Source organism: Lycium barbarum, chromosome 6 (genome assembly GCF_019175385.1).
Source record: "Lycium barbarum isolate Lr01 chromosome 6, ASM1917538v2, whole genome shotgun sequence".
Classification (NCBI taxonomy): domain Eukaryota; kingdom Viridiplantae; phylum Streptophyta; class Magnoliopsida; order Solanales; family Solanaceae; genus Lycium; species Lycium barbarum.
In genome coordinates this window covers 110228540-110246761 of record NC_083342.1, presented here as the reverse complement: position 1 = coordinate 110246761, position 18222 = coordinate 110228540, and the positions used below count along the sequence as shown (strand labels likewise).

General features: G+C 36.6%; 2 protein-coding genes across 5 annotated transcripts; both read left to right on the top strand.

Annotated features, from left to right (window-relative positions):
- The first annotated feature begins 3512 nt into the window (after positions 1-3512).
- On the top strand, positions 3513-15491 carry LOC132645439 (uncharacterized). 4 transcript variants are annotated; one of them, XM_060362415.1, is made up of 12 exons: positions 3513-3891; positions 4827-4950; positions 5655-5728; positions 6318-8572; positions 8651-9106; positions 9197-9912; positions 10073-10160; positions 12910-13438; positions 13543-13663; positions 13749-14030; positions 14111-14230; positions 14800-15491. In XM_060362415.1, exons 8-12 carry the CDS (start codon positions 13050-13052, stop codon positions 15244-15246), a joined length of 1359 nt encoding a protein of 452 aa, XP_060218398.1. In that variant the 5' UTR covers positions 3513-3891; positions 4827-4950; positions 5655-5728; positions 6318-8572; positions 8651-9106; positions 9197-9912; positions 10073-10160; positions 12910-13049; the 3' UTR covers positions 15247-15491. The 4 variants fall into 4 exon arrangements, with proteins under 4 accessions (XP_060218398.1, XP_060218400.1, XP_060218399.1 ...); XM_060362417.1 differs by lacking the exons at positions 6318-8572; positions 8651-9106; positions 9197-9912; XM_060362416.1 differs by lacking the exons at positions 6318-8572; positions 8651-9106; positions 9197-9912 and having other exon boundaries at positions 4827-5728.
- On the top strand, positions 6570-8528 carry LOC132644368 (uncharacterized). The gene is made up of 2 exons (XM_060360962.1): positions 6570-7398; positions 7519-8528. Exons 1-2 carry the CDS (start codon positions 6570-6572, stop codon positions 8526-8528), a joined length of 1839 nt encoding a protein of 612 aa, XP_060216945.1.
- Positions 15492-18222: the final 2731 nt, after the last annotated feature.

Sequence of the window (18222 nt, the reverse complement as noted above, 5' to 3'; positions counted from 1 at the left end):
ACTATAAATCCTAACTAGACATGGATTAAAATAAATCCTAATCAATTTTGTTGTCCTACAATTTTTAATTATTAGTTCCAATATTCTCCCGTAATTCAAAATTGTATATTTGATTCTTGATGCACTTGTCACCATCTTCCAATTGTTGAAGCACTTGTTTCCAGCCCATCAATTGTTGAAGCACTTTCTCTTCAACCGTCACTCACTATCTTCCAATTTGTCAGCATTTGCTCTTCAACCGTCACAATAGCACTTTCTCTCCAATTTTCACAACCATTGGAGCACTTTCTCTCCAACATTCCATTGTTGAAACACTTTTTCTTCAACCTTCAATCATTAGAGCACTTTCTCTCAAACATTTCAATTTATTGATGCACTTTCTCACCAACCTTCACAATCGTTGGAGCATTTTTTCTCCAACATTGCAACTTGTTGATGCACTTTCTCACCAACCTTCAATTGTTGAAGCATTTTCGCTTCAACCTTCAATTGTTGGACCACTTTCTCGCCAACATTCCAATTTGTTGAAGCACTTTCTCACCAACCTTCAATTGTCGAAGCACTTTCTCTTTAACCTTCACAATCGTTGGAGCACTTTCTCTCTAACATTCCAATTTTGTTGATGCACTTTCTCATCAACCTTCAATTATTGAAGCACTTTCTCTTGTTATGGCAGCGAATGTCGTGTTTCGCCCAGGCCATGGTTCGGGGCGTCTTGAGAATTGGGTGTAATTAGACCCTGTAATTACAGGGTTACTTTTTAGTTTCTTTCTTTTTTGTTTATTTTATTTTAATTTATTTTTTATTTCTATTATTTTAATTTATTTTTTATTTTTACTTTTTAATTATTTTTATTTTTTAAAATGTATTTTTCTTTTTATATTATTTATTTTTCATTTTCTTTCTTCTCATTCCCAACCTTTGCTTCTTGTGGTTCCATGTAATTGCTCGTATTTTTTTTTGTTTTTCTATTTATTCATTTAGCATAACCATGTTATTATTCTGATTTTCGAAACTGCACCTCTTAATATTGGAAAGAATGAGTCATTAACAAACTTGGCATATAACGAGTGATGTTATTAAAGTAGAATTTTGTTGTGAATGGGGTTATAGACTTATATTTTCTCTTTCTTTTGAATTATTTACTTAAGTTACGTTGGTTCTTACTTATGTAATGTTGGAATTTGACATAAGAGTATTATGTTAAACTTTTTCTTTTGGATTTTGAATTTAAGTTATATTCTCAATTTTAAGTTATTTGCTTTCACATTGCATGTTATTTATTTTTCACTTACATTTGATGGATTTTTTCTGTCAAACATTTGAATAATGTTATGGCATTATATTTGCAAATATTTATTTTGTTAACATTCAATCCATGACGTTCTCACAAAAAAAAAAATCTTCTTTTAAGTTTTATAATGAATTAAAATTAAATATTATTAATTTGAAAAATATATATCAATTATTCTTTACAATATTAGTTACAAATATATGATTATTAATTAATATATTTTCAAGAAATGGTGTGTTATTAAATAACTAATTTAATATCATTTATAAAGGAAAATATTTTTTAAATATTAATTTTAAATTTTTTATAATTAAATTTTATTTTTAAATTAAACTAACTGTGTAATTACATTTGTGCGTGCAACCAAACAACACTCTTATAATTACACTATAATTATGTTATGACAAACAAACAAGTCGTTGTAATTACACTACTGATGTAATTACTAGCCTGTGTAATTACTACCCTAGTAATCACACTAATTCTAATTACCAAGTGGCTTTCCAAGCAGGCCCTTAATATTCTTAAATGAGGATTTAAGCCAAAGATAAGCCTAATCCAATTACCATGTGACTTTTCAGGGCAGTTATGATTGTCACCGTGACCATTATTTGTTTTACTAATCTTTCTTAAATTTCTTGTTTGCCTAAGTATCCATTTCCTTAATTCCATTTCATGTATGCGTGAGGATTTAGGCCACTATGCTAGAGCCGCCCTGATTTAAACGTGTACAATAACACCGCATTCATTATTCCTTTATTTACATGACCTATGATGTTTGTTTTCAACTACTCGATATTTAAGATCTGAGCTAAAAATAACTAGTACATATGCACTAACTATTGATATTAAAGGAGAATATTTTATGCCGCCCTGATTTTAAACGTGTACAATAACACTGCATTCATTATTCCTTTATTTACATGACCTATGATGTTTGTTTTCAACTACTCGATATTTAGGATCTGAGCTAAAAATAACTAGTACATATGCACTAACTATTGATATTAAAGGAGAATATTTTATTCATTCATAAGCTAATAAATCTTTGAATGTTCTATATAATTCTCCACTCTCTGAACATATGAAAATAGTTATCAGCATTCATATTTATAATAATACGAAACCTACTTTGACTAAATTGGAAATTATATTCCTATATAAATTTGACTATAATTTTTGTTTAGAAATGAATTAAAATACCAAATCCTAATCAATTTTGGTTCCTTACAACTTTAAATTATTTTTTCCAACATTCTCCTACAATTTAAAGTTGTACATAAGCACTTGTCTTTAACTCCCAATTTTGGTGAAGTACTTGTCTCCAATTCCTAATTTTATTCAAGCATTTGTCTCCAACCCCGTTGATGCACTTTATCACCAACATTCAATTTTGTTGAAGCACTTGTCTCCAACCCCGTTGATCCACTTTGTCACCAACACTTAATTTTTTTGAAGTACTTGTCTCTAACCCCATTGATGCACTTTGTCACCAACATCCAATTTTGTTGAAGCACTTGTCACCAACCTCCAATTTTTGTTAAAGCACTTGTCACCAACATCCAATTTTGTTGACACTTTTCTTCAACCTTGTTGATGCATTTATCACCGACCTTCAATCTTGTTGAAGCACTTGTCTTCAACTCATGTTGATGCACTTGCCACCAACCGCCAATTTTTATTTTCTTGTTAACCGAATTTTCCTACTTTCAGAGAAGAATTTCTTCGTCTGTGCATATTTGCTTGCATCAGTTTAAACATGCAATTTTTTAGCATATCCTTCTCAGTATGTTTATTTTTCATAAATATATTGTTGGTCCGACGTTTGTCAACATAATCATTGGCCAGACGGGCGATACATATTGGCTAGTGGCGCCTGCATGCAGGCTGCAGCAGAAGCTATTTGGTTATCTATCAGGAACGTAGAAACTTTTATACAAATTTGAAAGAGAATATTTTATTCATAAGCTAATAAATCTTTGAATGCTCTCCATAATTCTCCACATTCTCTGAAAATGTGAAAATAGCTAACAACAGTCCTATTTATAATACTATGAAACCTATTTTGAATATAAATTGGAAAACATATTCCTATATAAAATGATTGTAAATTCTATTTAATGAGGGCGTCCTTTTTATGGTTGAAATCTACCCACTCAAAAAAAAAAAAAAAAAAATCTATAGCTATCTACTTTGGTCTCTGTGGGTACACAAAAAATCTATCTACTTTGGTCTCTCTGTGCACCCAATAAAGCTTCTTTTTTTTTTTCTTTAAAAAATTGGAGCGTCTTATCAGCAATACGCCTCGTAGTTCAGCCAGTGATCATCTTCACATAATTAATAGAGTATAAGATATGGAGTACTCTGGTGGTAACAAGATGGTTCTCAAACCTATACGAATATCAAAAAATTTAGATGAAAATGGAGGAGAAGAAGAAGCAATATTACTGAGTCCAACTTCTCGAATGTTTCATGAACCTAACTACAACCTTTATGTCTTAGCCATTATGGGTTGGAATGTACCAATGAACGTTGATGCGATCAATGGTGGAATACTAGGCAAGATGCTTAAACACCCACGCTTTTCCAGTTTGCAGGTAATTGACAAAGAAACATGAAACTATATTTGTCTAAGTAATCACAATCTTGCATGGCAGATTATACTACATACAATTCCCACGGTTTTCTTTAATCTTTTTTTCTTAAGAATCGGGGCCTCCCTCAGAAATTTTCGCCGCTTTTCCTTTTTTGGAACAATTGCTTAGTAAATAATTTTTTTTTTATTTCCTTGAAAACTTATATATGGACCTTTTAAACTATAGTCTAAAGAACCCTTTAATTTAGATCAAACTAAAAATCAGAGAACAGACGTCTAATTTTATGTCCGTAAAGTAACATTGTTTGACGACCCGGAGAATAATTAATTTCACAAGGGCATATTTTGCACAACTTCTTAAATAACAACAAAACTTAAATAATGACATAAAAAGGACATCTGCATAAATCGACCCCACTCAGTAGCTCCAGAGGTTCTCTTCTTAGGCTGATGGAAAGTCCTGTTAAAATCCTAACAACAAAGTTTAGTTTCAAAAGTATTTTAATTACTTTATAAATGATCTGATTATATAAATATTATTAACGTCATAAATGATAGACATAAACTCTTTAAAGTTGGTCGCCATTGATAAATAGAACTGTTAACATAAACAAGGTAAAAACTATGAACATATAAAGAAGTGCTTGAGACATATATATCGATCGGTTTGGTACATTGTTTTATATGGTAATTAAGGCACAATTTGCTATGAAATGATAAAAATTTGCCATGCTGGACAAAATCATTAAGTAATGATGAAGTCACTGACTAGCCTACTAGGTTATTTTTGACAGCTAACTATTTTCAATGTAATTTAATTTATTATTACAGGTTACCTATATGTTGCTTGCAATTATTTTCCTAAATAATCCTGTTAGTGTAAAATTTACGAGGTTAGTGCATACAACTTAAGCGTTTTAAATGTGTTACGTACAGGTTATGGATGAGACGGATGGCAATCGAAAAATGAGATGGGTTCCCCAACAGTGAACATAGATGATCATATCATAGTGCCCCAAATCGCGGATGATAATATGGATACACACTACTAAAAAAAAAGGTTTTCCCGACCTCAAAAAACCGACCTCAGTTGAGGTCGAAAAAAAAACCGACCTCACGAGGTCGGTAAAGTCGTAATATTTATTTTTTAATTTTTTAAAAAATAAACCGACCTCATGAGGTCGGTAATATTGTACCAAAATTTGAAAAAATAATATACCGACCTCACTAGGTCGGGAATTTATTTCATGATAAATGTTATAACTTTATTTTTAATTTAAAATAATTAAATATACCGACCTCATGAGGTCGGTATAATCGCTCAACTAAAATACACCCACACCCAGTTAAACTCGTTCCCATTTCTCTGCCTCTCTCCTCTCACTGTTCTCTCCCCCTCTCTCTCTAACCCTAACTCCGGCGACGTCACCACCATGGCTTGGCCGGTCACCCCACGCTGCCGCCGTCCCTACCCAGCTGAAAAAAGACTACTTCTTCCAGATCTCTCCCCCATTTTCTACGCTCTCAAACTTTCTTCACTTCATTTGAAACCATATCTCACGCCCTTCTCTTCTTCCAATGCTCTCCACCTTCATTTTCCATCTTCTAGGTAAGCCCTAATTTCTCCTTTGATTCACTAATTTCCTTTCTCATTTTAATTCCCAAAGTTACTTCCCCTTTTTTTGTTACTCTTACTAAAATGTTAAAGCCTTGGCTGGAATTGACCCAGTCTTTCCCTTATTTTTTTTCCTTTTCTTTTCTCAGTGATTTAGGAGATCATTGTGCTGCTGCCTCTTGAAAGCTTTGACGATTAGTAGACAACCTCCTTAATCTTTCTGGTGTGTATTTTCCTATCTCAAAATGTGCTTTCTCTATTTTAATTGTTGAATTGATGCTTAATATAATTTGGAATTAGAAACACTGTAACTATTATCTTGCTGTCTTTCGTCATGTAATTTGGAATTACAAACACCGTAATTGTTATGTTGTTGTCTTTTATCATGTAATTTGGAATTAGAAACACCATAATTGTTATGTTGTTGTCTTTTGTCTTACATTGTTTTGTACAACTTTATTTGGGGCATGATGGCATCATTAACTAGCCAAAACAGTAGACCATTTTGTCATATTAGTAAAGTTCGTGTAGGACTTTGACAAAAAAAGAAATATAAAAAGAAAATAATTAATGAAGGATATTAAAGTTGTTCAATTGTAAATAAAAGAATGGAGTACCGAAGTAGTCTACAGGCTATGATTCTTTTCTTTATGAAAATTCAAGAATAAGTCCAGAATCATGACGTTCTTTACTATTCCAAAAAGATTAGTCGGTAAAGGATGGAAAACTGGTGATTTGGGTTTTGAACATTGAATTAAATTAAACATTGAATTTGTTCCCTAACAATTTCAAATTTGGTGTTATTTGTGTAGATGGAATCTCGTAATTGGATGTATAATAGGACAAACGAAAACCGAGGGGGGATGAGGCAAGAATTTTTAGATGGTGTCGATACTTTTGTTGGCTATGCAATGACACTTGAAACTTTTCTAAGTCATGGCTTGGTTAGGTGCCCTTGTGTGAAATGTCAATGTAGGAATTACAAGAATCCAGAGATTGTTAGGCTTCATCTCTGTAAAGACGGCTTTTAAAAAGATTATACAGTGTGGACTAGTCATGGAGAAATGAATAGTAGTTTTGGTAGATTTCAAGACTTTGTTGTTGGTGAAAGTAGTAGGGTGGTGGAACCTAATGTCCAAAATTCTAGAATGCACAACATGGTTCAAGATGCTTATGGGATGCATTCCGATTTTGAATCCGGTAACCATGGTGAAGAAGCTCCAAATGAAGAAGCTAGTCGTTTTTTTGAACAGTTGAAAAAGGCTAGTCAGCCTTTATATGACGGGAGTCCCCACTCTCAATTGTCTATTGCTGTTAGATTATTAAGCATCAAAGCAGATTGGAATGTTCCTCAAGGTGCAATAGATGTTGTGATTGGCCTTATACATGAATTAGTTGACCCGAATTTAGAGATACCTGAAAATTACTATAAGGCAAAGAGACTAGTGTCTAAGTTAGGACTCTCGTCGATGAGAATTGATTGTTGTGAAAATGGATGCATGTTATACTATAAGGATGACGAAGGTCTAGAATCTTGTAAGTTTTGTGGAAAAGCTCGTTTTAAGCGGACTCGTAGCGGGAAGAGGGTTGCTGTTAAGGCGATGCATTACTTACCTCTTACACCAAGGTTAAAGAGGTTGTACGCATCAAATAGCTCCGCTCCTCATATGAGATGGCACAGTGAAAATAGAAGGCTGCCTGGTGTTATGTGTCATCCATCAGACGGAGAGTCTTGGAAACATTTTGACACAACATATCCAGACTTTGCGGCTGAACCACGAAACATTAGGTTGGGTTTATGTTCCGATGGATTCACTCCACATTCTGTTTCTGCTGCACCATATTCTTGCTGGCCTGTTTTTTTAACACCATATAATCTTCCACCTGAGTTGTGTATGACTAGTCCATATATATTCCTTACTTGCATCATTCCTGGCCCACGTAATCCATAAGTTTTGATTGATGTATACTTGCAACCTTTGATTGATGAGTTGAAAATGTTGTGGGTTGAAGGGGTTGAGACGTTTGACGTTTCTCTTAAGCAGAATTTTAATTTGCGGGCCACTTTAATGTGGACTATTAATGATTTTCCTGCCTACGGGATGTTGTCTGGGTGGATGACTGCTGGAAAGTTAGCCTGTCCTTACTGCATGGAGAATACTAAATCGTTCACTTTAAAGCATGGCAAAACAAATTCATGGTTTGATTGTCACCGTCAGTTCTTGCCAATGGATCATGAGTTTAGGAGTATGAAAAATGCATTTAGGAAGAACAAAATTGAACGAAACTATCCACCTCTAAGACTTTCAGGAGAGGAAATTTGGGAGAGGGTTGAGAACTTTCCAAAAGTTACTAAAGAACCACCGTACAAGTTCGATGGGTATGGGCTTGCACATAACTGGATGAAACAGAGCATATTTTGGGAGTTACCATATTGGAAGGATAATCTTCTCCGGCATAATGTTGATGTTATGCACATTGAAAAAAATTACTTTGATAATTTATTCAATACAGTAATGGATGTCAAGGGCAAGACAAAAGATAATCCAAAGGCAAGATTGGACTTACAGGAATATTGTATGTGTAAAGAGTTATGGTTGCAGGACAAAGGGAACGGGGTCTTCAAGCCTAAGGCTAGTTATTCATTCACAATGGATCATAAGCGAAAGATTTGTGAATGGGTTAAGAACTTGAAGATGCCTGATGGGTATGCATCAAATTTGGAAAAACGTGTTGATATGGCGCAAGGAAAGTTACATGGGATGAAAATCCATGATTGTCATGTTTTCATGGAAACTTTACTCCCCATTGCATTTAGTAGCTTGCCTGCCCGAATCTGGAAGCCTATGACAAAAATTAATTTGTTCTTCAAAGACTTGTGTTCCAGTACGTTGAGGGTAGACAACCTGGATCGGATGCATCAGAATATTCCTGTAATAACAAGTAAGTTGGAGAAAATTCTTCCACCGGGGCTCTTCGATGTGATGGAACATCTTCCAATTCACCTTGCGGAGGAAGCTTGACTTGGAGGCCCAGTTCATTGTCGTTGGATGTATCCCTTCGAGAGGTAATAGGTGTACATTTTTATTTATTTCTCTCTACTAATTTATTTTAAAAAAATGACGCTTAAAATAATATTATGCAGAACTATTGGCAAGTCTAAACGGGGTATCAAGCAAAAACATAGAGTTAAAGGATCAATTTGTGAAGCCTACCTTGCTAAGGAAACAGCTCATTTCTGTTCTTACTACTTTGGGAATGATGTGCCATGCTTGCGAAAAAAACCCAATCGGCATTATGAAGGAGGTGAGAATGATTCTTTAGCAAAGCCAATATCAATCTTCAATCAACCGGGTTCAGGTTCAAAAAAACGTACAAGACAATTTAATGATATGGATTCTAAATCTGCATCGATACATGTCTTGCTAAATTGCCCGGAAGTTCAACGATATTATGAGTAAGTTATTATTATTTTGCACTAACTATCCAAGTACAAAGCATAACAACTAACTCAAACTCCATTTTGTCGGACAACTACTTTGTGCATCAAAATGGCATTGAAAAAGTTTATGACCAGTTTGGGAAGTGGTTTAACAATTATGTAAGTGTTACAGCCTTTTCACAAAGTTAATATAATTTAAAAAGTGCGCATTATATTATTGCTAACTTACTATTTCTTAACTACTAATAGGTTTACAGTACAAAGTATGGTTACCATGACCAACTTTTAAAGGACATATCTTGGGGACCCGGTATGGTCTATTCTATGGACAAATATGTGGTAAATGATTTTAAATTTACTACCGAAGAACTATCTAAGCATACGAAAACTAACAACTGCGGGGTTTGGGTTAAAGGTGGCGATGGAAACCAAGCCGGGGTCGATTATTATGGTGTAATTAAGGAGATCCTAGAACTGGAATATTCTGGTGGTGGCAAAAAAAGAATTGTACTTTTTCGGTGCAAGTGGTTTGATCCAACCCCAAATAGAGGTACAAGGGTACTCAAGCAGTATAACATCATAGAAGTAAATCACACGAGGGAGTATGCGGCTTATGATCCTTTCATTATTGCACAAAATGTTAGACAAGTGTACTATGCTCCTTATCCCTTGCGTCCAGATAAGTCTGCTTGGTGGGTGGTAATTAAAGTCAAGACTGTGGGTCGAGTGGAAGTGGAGAATGTGTTTCCTGTTGCATTCTAGGATGACGACATATCAGTTGTTCACCAAACAGTTGACAATGAGTTAGAAGATGATTTAGAGCATGCAGAACACATATTTGAAGAAATAAATGCAGAAGATATTAATGCATATGTGAACGAATGTAATAATGGAAATGAACAACTGATGAGGAGGAATGGTCAGAAGAGAGAGATGTGGATGGGGATGAGGATTAATAGCAATTAGTAAGTATTTGTTTTAGCTTTATTACTTGATTTTCAAATACTATCAGTGTTTTGAAATTGGCAACTTTTATGAAATTACATTTTTGTGCGTCTTTATTCTTCCTCCTTAGCCTCTTAAAAGCATCCTTATGTTGTTTCTTTCTCTTTTGTTTCCTTTCAGATACCTCAACGAAGACATTGTTTGAGCCATTTCGACATTTTAGAGATCTAGGAGGGGTAATGCACTTGACAATCTTGACGGTGTAGTGGTACGTTTTATGATTTTTTCCCTTTTGTAGAATTTTACCTTACTAATCCTATTGAGGCAAACTAACATATATGTGTACCATGTATACCACTGGTATATCTGTGTATATCAATCTGTTGTTCATATGCTAACTACAACCTGCATATTCTGACCATGCCTTATTCAGAAAAAATGAGAAATATTTTTCTCCTTCTGAAAGTATCTAATATTTACACTGGTACTGCATTTGAGAAGGCTGAAAAATGTAGTATTTCTGATACACATTTGGAGCTTTAAAAACTACCTCTACATACAGTTTGCTATTGCTGCATTTCAGCTGAATTGGTTCTGCTTTTTGCATGACTTTGAGATTATACGGATTTGAGTTCCATGAAGTTTGCTATAGCAATTTTGCCTACTACTGGCTGTAGTTTCTTTGAAGAAAAAACCAGCTGGAGATCTCTTTGTGCACACTGCAGTTGCTTGTATCTTGTTAATTTCCTAGTTCTCAATTAGTACAGGTATAGTATTATAAGTTAGGCTAGAACAGGCCCTAATAGATTTGAATATGCTTAGATAAGCCCTAAAACATGATCCAGCTGACTGAAAGGATCTAAAAAGGTTTAATGGCATCTGGATGAGTCTAAACTTGTTTGAAAGGTCCCTCAAGTCCTTTTAAGTCTGTCTATGATGTATGTGAAATTGCATAGGCAAGGTCTAGTATAATCTAGTTAAGTAAATACCACATGGAGAGGGTGAAACAAGCAGAGATGTCATTGGATTTAGTTGAGTTCAAAGTACCTGCAATATACTTCCCAACTGTATTATATTGCTTTTTCATTGCTGCTATAAACAGCAATGTTGTGTTGCACTGCTGCCCTGCAGTTGCACATCATTCAGCACATCATTTCCTCATTTAAAGATCAATGATGCAGTTATAGTTTGCTATAGCAATTTTGCCTACTACTGGCTGCAGTTGTTTCCTTTCCATGAGTGCACTAGTGATTTAGTTGCAGCCTTGGTTCAATTAAGTTTGCTATTGCTGCATTTCAGCTGAATTGCTGCTAGGCAAACAGATGTCATAGTCCCATCCACCTTTTGTTGTCCATGCCATGGAAACAACAGGTCTGAGCCACCACGTTTGCTGCTGAACTCCTTCCACACTACCAGGTCTGAGCCACCAAGTTTGTTGTCCATGCCATGCTGCTGCACCTCTGATTGTTGTCTGATAGGTACAGCACAAACAGTAGTTTAACCTGCTGCTGCTCCCATATTCTAACTCTGTTACAAATCAGCCCAACTTCAAGGCCTGCACACCCTTTCACCATTGTACAGACATGCTGCTCCTCTGATGTATATCTGAGAGAGGCCAGCAGTAGAAGACTGTTGCTGCTGCCATATTCTAACTCCCATACCTGCTCTGTAGCAACTAAATTAAAAAACAGCAACCATTAGGACCCTGCTCACCAGCAAACACTTCCAACCTTCTCTGCAGATTCTCACCCCCCCCCCCCCCCCCCCCTTTTTTAAATAATTTCCCCTCCTGGCGTACAGCAGCAGCAAAAAAGCTGCATTTATGCACACCTTGTGCCTATTAGTCTCCATAAATCACCTTGTGCACCAACAACAATAATCTGTGCTGGTTTCTGCATCTGACCAAAATTAAGCACAATATCCAGCAATACTATCAGTCTCCATCTTCCTGCTGATGTGCCATTTCTCACACCAGTAGTCTAAAACAGATCTGCACATACTCCTTATTTCTCCATGTATTATTCTGGTGTTTAATAAACACCTTCAGCCAAGGCTATGATGTTAATGCCATCACTGCAGCCTTCAAATTAGTCCTTATTCTAATTTCTGGTGATGTGCCAAGTTCCTCACACCAGCAGCCTGTTTCCAGCAGTCATCTTATGTTTAGCAATCACCTCTAGCCTTCTCAGCATGTTCACCCCCTCATTTTTTTTATTTTAAATTCCCCTTTTGGTTCACACCAGCAATCACTGCAGCACATCCAAGCACTGTATGCACAATCTGCTGTACCAAGCCTTGTGTAGCTGCTGCACCAAACTTACCAAGGCTGCAAAGTGACAGCACTTGTGCCTTTCCATGCTGCTCCTCTGATGCATATCTGAGGCCAGCAGTAATATAACCTGCTGCTAATGCCCTATTCTAAATCCATATCTGTTACAAAAAGTAGGAAAGCAATTCTTGTAAATCCTCTTTGTATTTCCTCCAGTTGTACTCTCAACTGAGAAACCAACAGCATTGCAGCTTTGACTCATAGACCACACCAAGTGCAGTAATTCATCAAAGTAAACAGTAAACACCAGTAGCCTTTTGTTCCACCAGATTTGTACAAGTTTTCCCAACTTTCCTTTGTAGTACATTTTGCAGAATTTCACACAACCAGCCTCTATCCAGGCATTAGTTGAAAAAACTGAATTTTTGGTTCTTCTTAGCACCCAACCATGATACAGACATGCTGCAATGCTGTTTTTGATACTCACCAGCTGTAAACCACCAGCATCCATGTTGCAGATTTTGGACATCTGCATCAAATCCCCCTGAACCACCTGCACATGATTTGTGCATATTTCATGAATGGTTCCATCAATCTGTATCTTCCCTGCTGTCCACAATGTCTAAATTTACTCCCTGCTGTCTATTTTGTTTTTCAAATTTTCCAAACATCAAGTTATGCACCTTTTCATTGCTTTTCGATTAATTTATATTTGCGATACTTACACATATTATTGTATAAATGGCAGGTGAAAAAAAAGGTAAGAAAACAAAGAAGGCTAAGGAGACGGGGGTTTCCCAGAGACCACCACAAAACCTTGTGATTAGAGATAGAAGCCTGTCGCCACATCTCCCACCACGCGGTGCTCTATTGCCTCATGATCCCCTCATGAACAACATTGCATATAGTCTTCCACTTCCATACAGCTTTGGTCGGCCCTATATGGCTCCACGCGAGGGCTTTACTGAGGCGCCTCCCCAGAGCCCCTCGATGATGTCCACACCAGGTTATCCTACCCCACAGGGCTTCACTCGGTATACTTCCGGATCTCAGCAGGCTACGTCTAGTGGTACTGCGACGGCCACTCCCAGTCCGACTGCATCACATCATTCTTCATCATCTATTGAACAACACAATATGACGGGTCCTGATCTTCGAGAAAGTAGTACTGCGCCTCACACTCCTACCGCGAATGACTTACGTGGAGGTTTAAGTGCTTCACAACTGGAATCTTATGATTCATCAGGGCGACTGATCATAGAGCCTGCAGGATACGGGTATGAGTTTCCTTCTGCTAGAAGCGCTCCTATCACCAGTTGCCTTTATCAAAAGATTATGCTCTAAATCAATTCTAAGTGTTTAATTTTTATATTTTTGGTAGTTGGTTACCATACAAAGCTTCAGGACTCCTTACGGATGAGATAGAAAAACTATTTAAAGACTCACCTACTTGGGGACAGATGTCACCAAATCGCCAGAGACAGATCTATTATGCATTTAAGGTATATGCATTTATTATTTTTAAGTGTACAATCCGGTTATATTGAGCGATTCCTTATTAATAAACTCATTTACTTTTTATTGCAGGAAAAATGTGTCTGGCGCCCGGAACATGAGACGCAGCTAGCCCAAAACTTCAAGAAGAAAGCTCAGCGCTTACTAAGTGACATGTTAAGAAGGGTTCGTGAATCTAATAAGAAGCCCAAGTGGATCCTTCCTGAAAACTATGCCAAGCTACTTCATTACTGGGCAACTAATGAAAGATTCTTACAACTAAGTGACATAGGGAAGAAGGCTAGAAATTCGACAAAGGGTGGCTCCCTACACACTAGTGGGGCTATGAGCCAAGAGGCTGTGAGGAGGAAGCTGGCAAGTCTACCTTAAGTGTACTTGTAGGATTGTGAATTTACTTTATTTTCTTTATGTCTAATCAATTTATTCTTTTGTAGGAACTAAAACGGGGGACGCCAGTGCCTCAAGATGAGGCGTTCAAGATCACTCACGTGAAGAAGAAGGCAAACACTAATGATCCAGACCAGTGGTGTGAGGAACGGGCTGAGTGGACCTACGTAAGCTTCCTTTTATCTACTTCATCTAGTTTGTATATAGATTGAAGTAAACTGAATACTAGTTCATATATCTTGACAGTATTTTAGTAGGAAAATATGCTTGTGTTGACAATGGCTGGAATCATGATAACAAAGTGAAGAGTAAAATCAGTAGTTAATTTTTTTTTTTTGTAAAGTCACTGCCACAATAAACATTTATATAACCCAAAAAAAGAAAAAACTGCAATGATCAAATATAACATTCAGCTAATGGCCTAATATGCAAAATAGTATATAATTCACCAAAAATTGAGAAACAATTGAGTGAACTGAAAATACTTACATGATGGTATCAATACTGATTATGGTTTATGCAGTCAAATAAAATCGGGTTCAACATATTTCTTTTCTTATTTTCACTATTTTCATCAGGAAGAAGTTAGCCAAATGATTTCAACCATCTTTTAGTTGAATTGTTAGTAGTATTGATTTCAACCATGTTCTATTTTGGTTGTTTACTAAATATTTGATAGTTTTTTCTGTTGAATTCGAGATTTAACTTAGTTGCTAATTTTACTTTCTAATTTCAGAATCAATATCAACATTCAAAGGCGGAGTTTCTTCGTACTCAGCCACCCAACACACAGCTGGCAGAAGAACAAATGGAGGAAAGGTGGCTTGAGAGTGTTGGTGGTCTCACTAGGTTTGGCACAGGTTACGGAATGCCACATCGTGCATTTCGTCAATACCGGTCGCCCCTGGAAGGCCTACATTCTTCCAATACCGAGTCATTTGATAGAGTGAGTGCCATGGCCATGGAGCAAAAGAATGCCAAGCTATCTAGCCAACTACAGGCGTCAGAGGAAAGGGAGAGGCGAAGGGATATGCGGTTTGACGGTATGAGGGCCCAATTAGACGCATTACTTGCTTCGAGGGGGATTCCCTCATGTGCTGATGATGCTCGTAACCCCCATACTCAATCTAGTGGTGCGGATGATGATGGGACTCACGTGTCAAACACACAAAGGCATGCTTGAATGTTAATGTTGTGGTGGATTTGTGGATTGTGTAAGTGTTTTGTGGATGTTTGCGACGGGTGAAGTAGTCTAGTGTTGTAGACTAACTTAGTGTAGATTAGTTTAATGTTTTGTGGATGTTTGTAAAGGTTGAAGTAGTTTAATGTCTCTTTTGAATGTTTCAATGACGTTTTGATTCAACTTTGAAGTAGTTTCGAATTGAATTTGATGTATTGGTGGTTGTAGTATATGTGTTTGTTGAAGTAGCTTAATGTTTTATGTATTTGTAGTAATTTGGTGAATTGTTGGCTGCTATTTGAGTTGGTTTTAGTTGAATATAAAATTGTTTTCATCTTGACAGGGGGCAGCTGAAATGGTAGTTAGATTCTACCAATTGTTTTCCAGAATACCGACCTCATGAGGTCGGTTTCTGAAAAAGAAAATCAAAAAATTAAAAATTAACGACCTCATGAGGTCGGTTTTATGAAAAACAATTGGTAGAATCTAACTACCATTTCAGCTGCCCCTGTCAAGATGAAAACAATTTTATATTCAACTAAAACCAACTCAAATAGCAGCCAACAATTCACCAAACTACTACAAATACATAAAACATTAAGCTACTTCAACAAACACATATACTACAACCACCAATAGATCAAATTCAATTTGAAACTACTTCAAAGTTGAATAAAAAATTTACACCTCGAAAATTTTCCTGCACTTGTGTGATGAGTAGAACAATGAAGGGCTTGAGTGTATGATGTTTTACTAAGTCGGGAATGGCTAATTATGAATTTTTGGAGATAAGAAGGTTGCGGAAAATTTTCAGCTCAGTGGTCGTAAAGGGCACTATATGGCCCGTAAAGTGATTTACGGACCGTATAGTGCAATCGTCCTCCAGCCTTCCAAAATCTCAAAGTTTCTGCCAAGTGTTGAAATGGCTAAATACGACTTGGAGGACGGCCCGTAAACTGGTTTACGGACCGTAAACCTCGGTCGTAAACTGCCATAATCCTCAGCCAAACTTTCTGTTTCTGGGATGATTAAAAACGATCATGGAGGACGGTCCGTAAACTATGGTTTACGACCACTGTTCACCCCGACGAAAGTTCATTAAAAATAAGATTTTGTGATCATTAAAAGGGACTTAAGCCTCATTTCACTTCATTTTTCATCCATACACCTCAAGAGACCTCTAAAACATTCCAAATATTTCTTCCATACGGATCCAAGAGAATCAAAGGAAAACTAAGATCATCAACACCAAATCTAAGCAACAAAGTGTATGAAACCTAGTTGGAAGTCATTCCCTTCAAGAATTTCCAAGAAAGGTGAATTAGGGTTTTGGTGCTAGAGAAGTATTCTTATTCAATGCTTGTTCAATCATCATCTAAGGTATGTTTCATGACCATACCATGTGATTCAAGGTGTTAGAAGGCTTAGATACTTGAAGTGTACAAGAACATAGAAAATGAGTCTTGCATGGGTGAATAGAGTCATAATGGAATAGTAATTGAATGGAATCATGAATGTTGATATGCTATGATTATGAATATGTTGAAAATGGTGTCTAGACCATGGAATAAGTATTATATACGAGAAAACGCGATACCGGGCTAAAACCATTAAATGTGGGGGAATTGGAAGGAAATGGTGGATTTTGCTTAAGGTGTGTAAACGATGATTGTTACTTGTAATATTATAAGTATTGTTGTGAATGTTTGGGAGTTGCAATAGAAAGGGGAAAAGTAGAAGAAACAAGGGAAATGCCGCCTAGTTTTCCTTAGGAATAATGATGCGTTTTCGTAATCCATTAACTAACATGAGCCCAAATTCTCTCATGAAGGTGACGACGTGACTTCGAAGGAAGACAAGTGAGCGATATCCTAGCTCGACAACAAAGGTATGTGAGGCTAGCCCCTTTCTTTCTATGGCATGAATCCCATGACATGATTTTCTCTCCTTCCATGATTCTCCTATACCCGGAAAGCCAAGAGCTTAAGATCATAAAATAGTTATATGAGTCAAGAGATATGATATGATGTTCCTAACGTAAATGATGTTGTTCCTTGTATACACTCACCTTATACATTGATCCTTTCAAGGTGGGGCAGAATGTTCATGTATGCCCATAATAGAATCGAGGGTACACGACCTTACGTCACCTCGATGGAATACAGCTGATCTAAAGTTCATATGCATGTATAATAACAAGTACATTTTTTTGAAAAGTATAATGTTATAAGTATTTTTACATGAGCATGTCATGATTGCATTTACACCGGGCCTAGTTGGCCGGGCAGACACCGCTTCGGCGGGCGGCGATACGGACACACCATGACCCTTTTGGGCATGGGCAGACACCACTAGTGGGCGGCATGAGATGGTACCCCGGACGCGGGAGGCCTGGACGCGGGCTCAGATTATTGATTATCACACCGTTCCGACATGGACGGGCAGCTTGCATGTCATGCATTCATGATATTATGATAAGTATGAGTAAGATAGCATACATTACTTCTCTTATGATTATTATCCATATTCAGATGTTCTTATTGATGCTCTCACTATATTGTTGATGCTCTTCTTTATTGTTTATGCCTATCATACTCAGTACAATATTCGTACTGACGTCCTTTTCCTTGGACGCTGTGTTCATGCCCACAGGTAGACAGAGAGGCGAGCTTGATCCAGATACTTAGGAGTTGTCAGCTGTAGAGAGCACTCCATTGTCCGGAGGTGCTTATGATTTCTCTTTTGGTACATATATATATATATATATATATATATATATATATATATATATATATATATATATATATATATATATATATATATATATATATTTTGGGCATGACGGAGTCTTGTTCCGTCCATTGTATAGTATGTCAGTAGAGGCTCGTAGATGCGTAGTGTGGGTAGCATGGCTTCACATCTTTCATGTATGTGTGCGTTCATCATTTTGAGGTGCTAAACCTTTCTATATACAAAATT

Coding starts and splice junctions, on each gene's coding strand:
- LOC132644368 (XM_060360962.1), top strand. CDS start 6,570: ATGAATAGTAGTTTTGGTAGATTTCAAGACTTTGTTGTTGGTGAAAGT. Junction 7,399..7,518: donor TAATCTTCCACCTGAGTTGT/GTATGACTAGTC, acceptor TGTGGGTTGAAG/GGGTTGAGACGTTTGACGTT.
- LOC132645439 (XM_060362417.1), top strand. CDS start 13,050: ATGAACAACATTGCATATAGTCTTCCACTTCCATACAGCTTTGGTCGG. Junction 13,439..13,542: donor ATAGAGCCTGCAGGATACGG/GTATGAGTTTCC, acceptor TATTTTTGGTAG/TTGGTTACCATACAAAGCTT. Junction 14,231..14,799: donor AACGGGCTGAGTGGACCTAC/GTAAGCTTCCTT, acceptor TTCTAATTTCAG/AATCAATATCAACATTCAAA.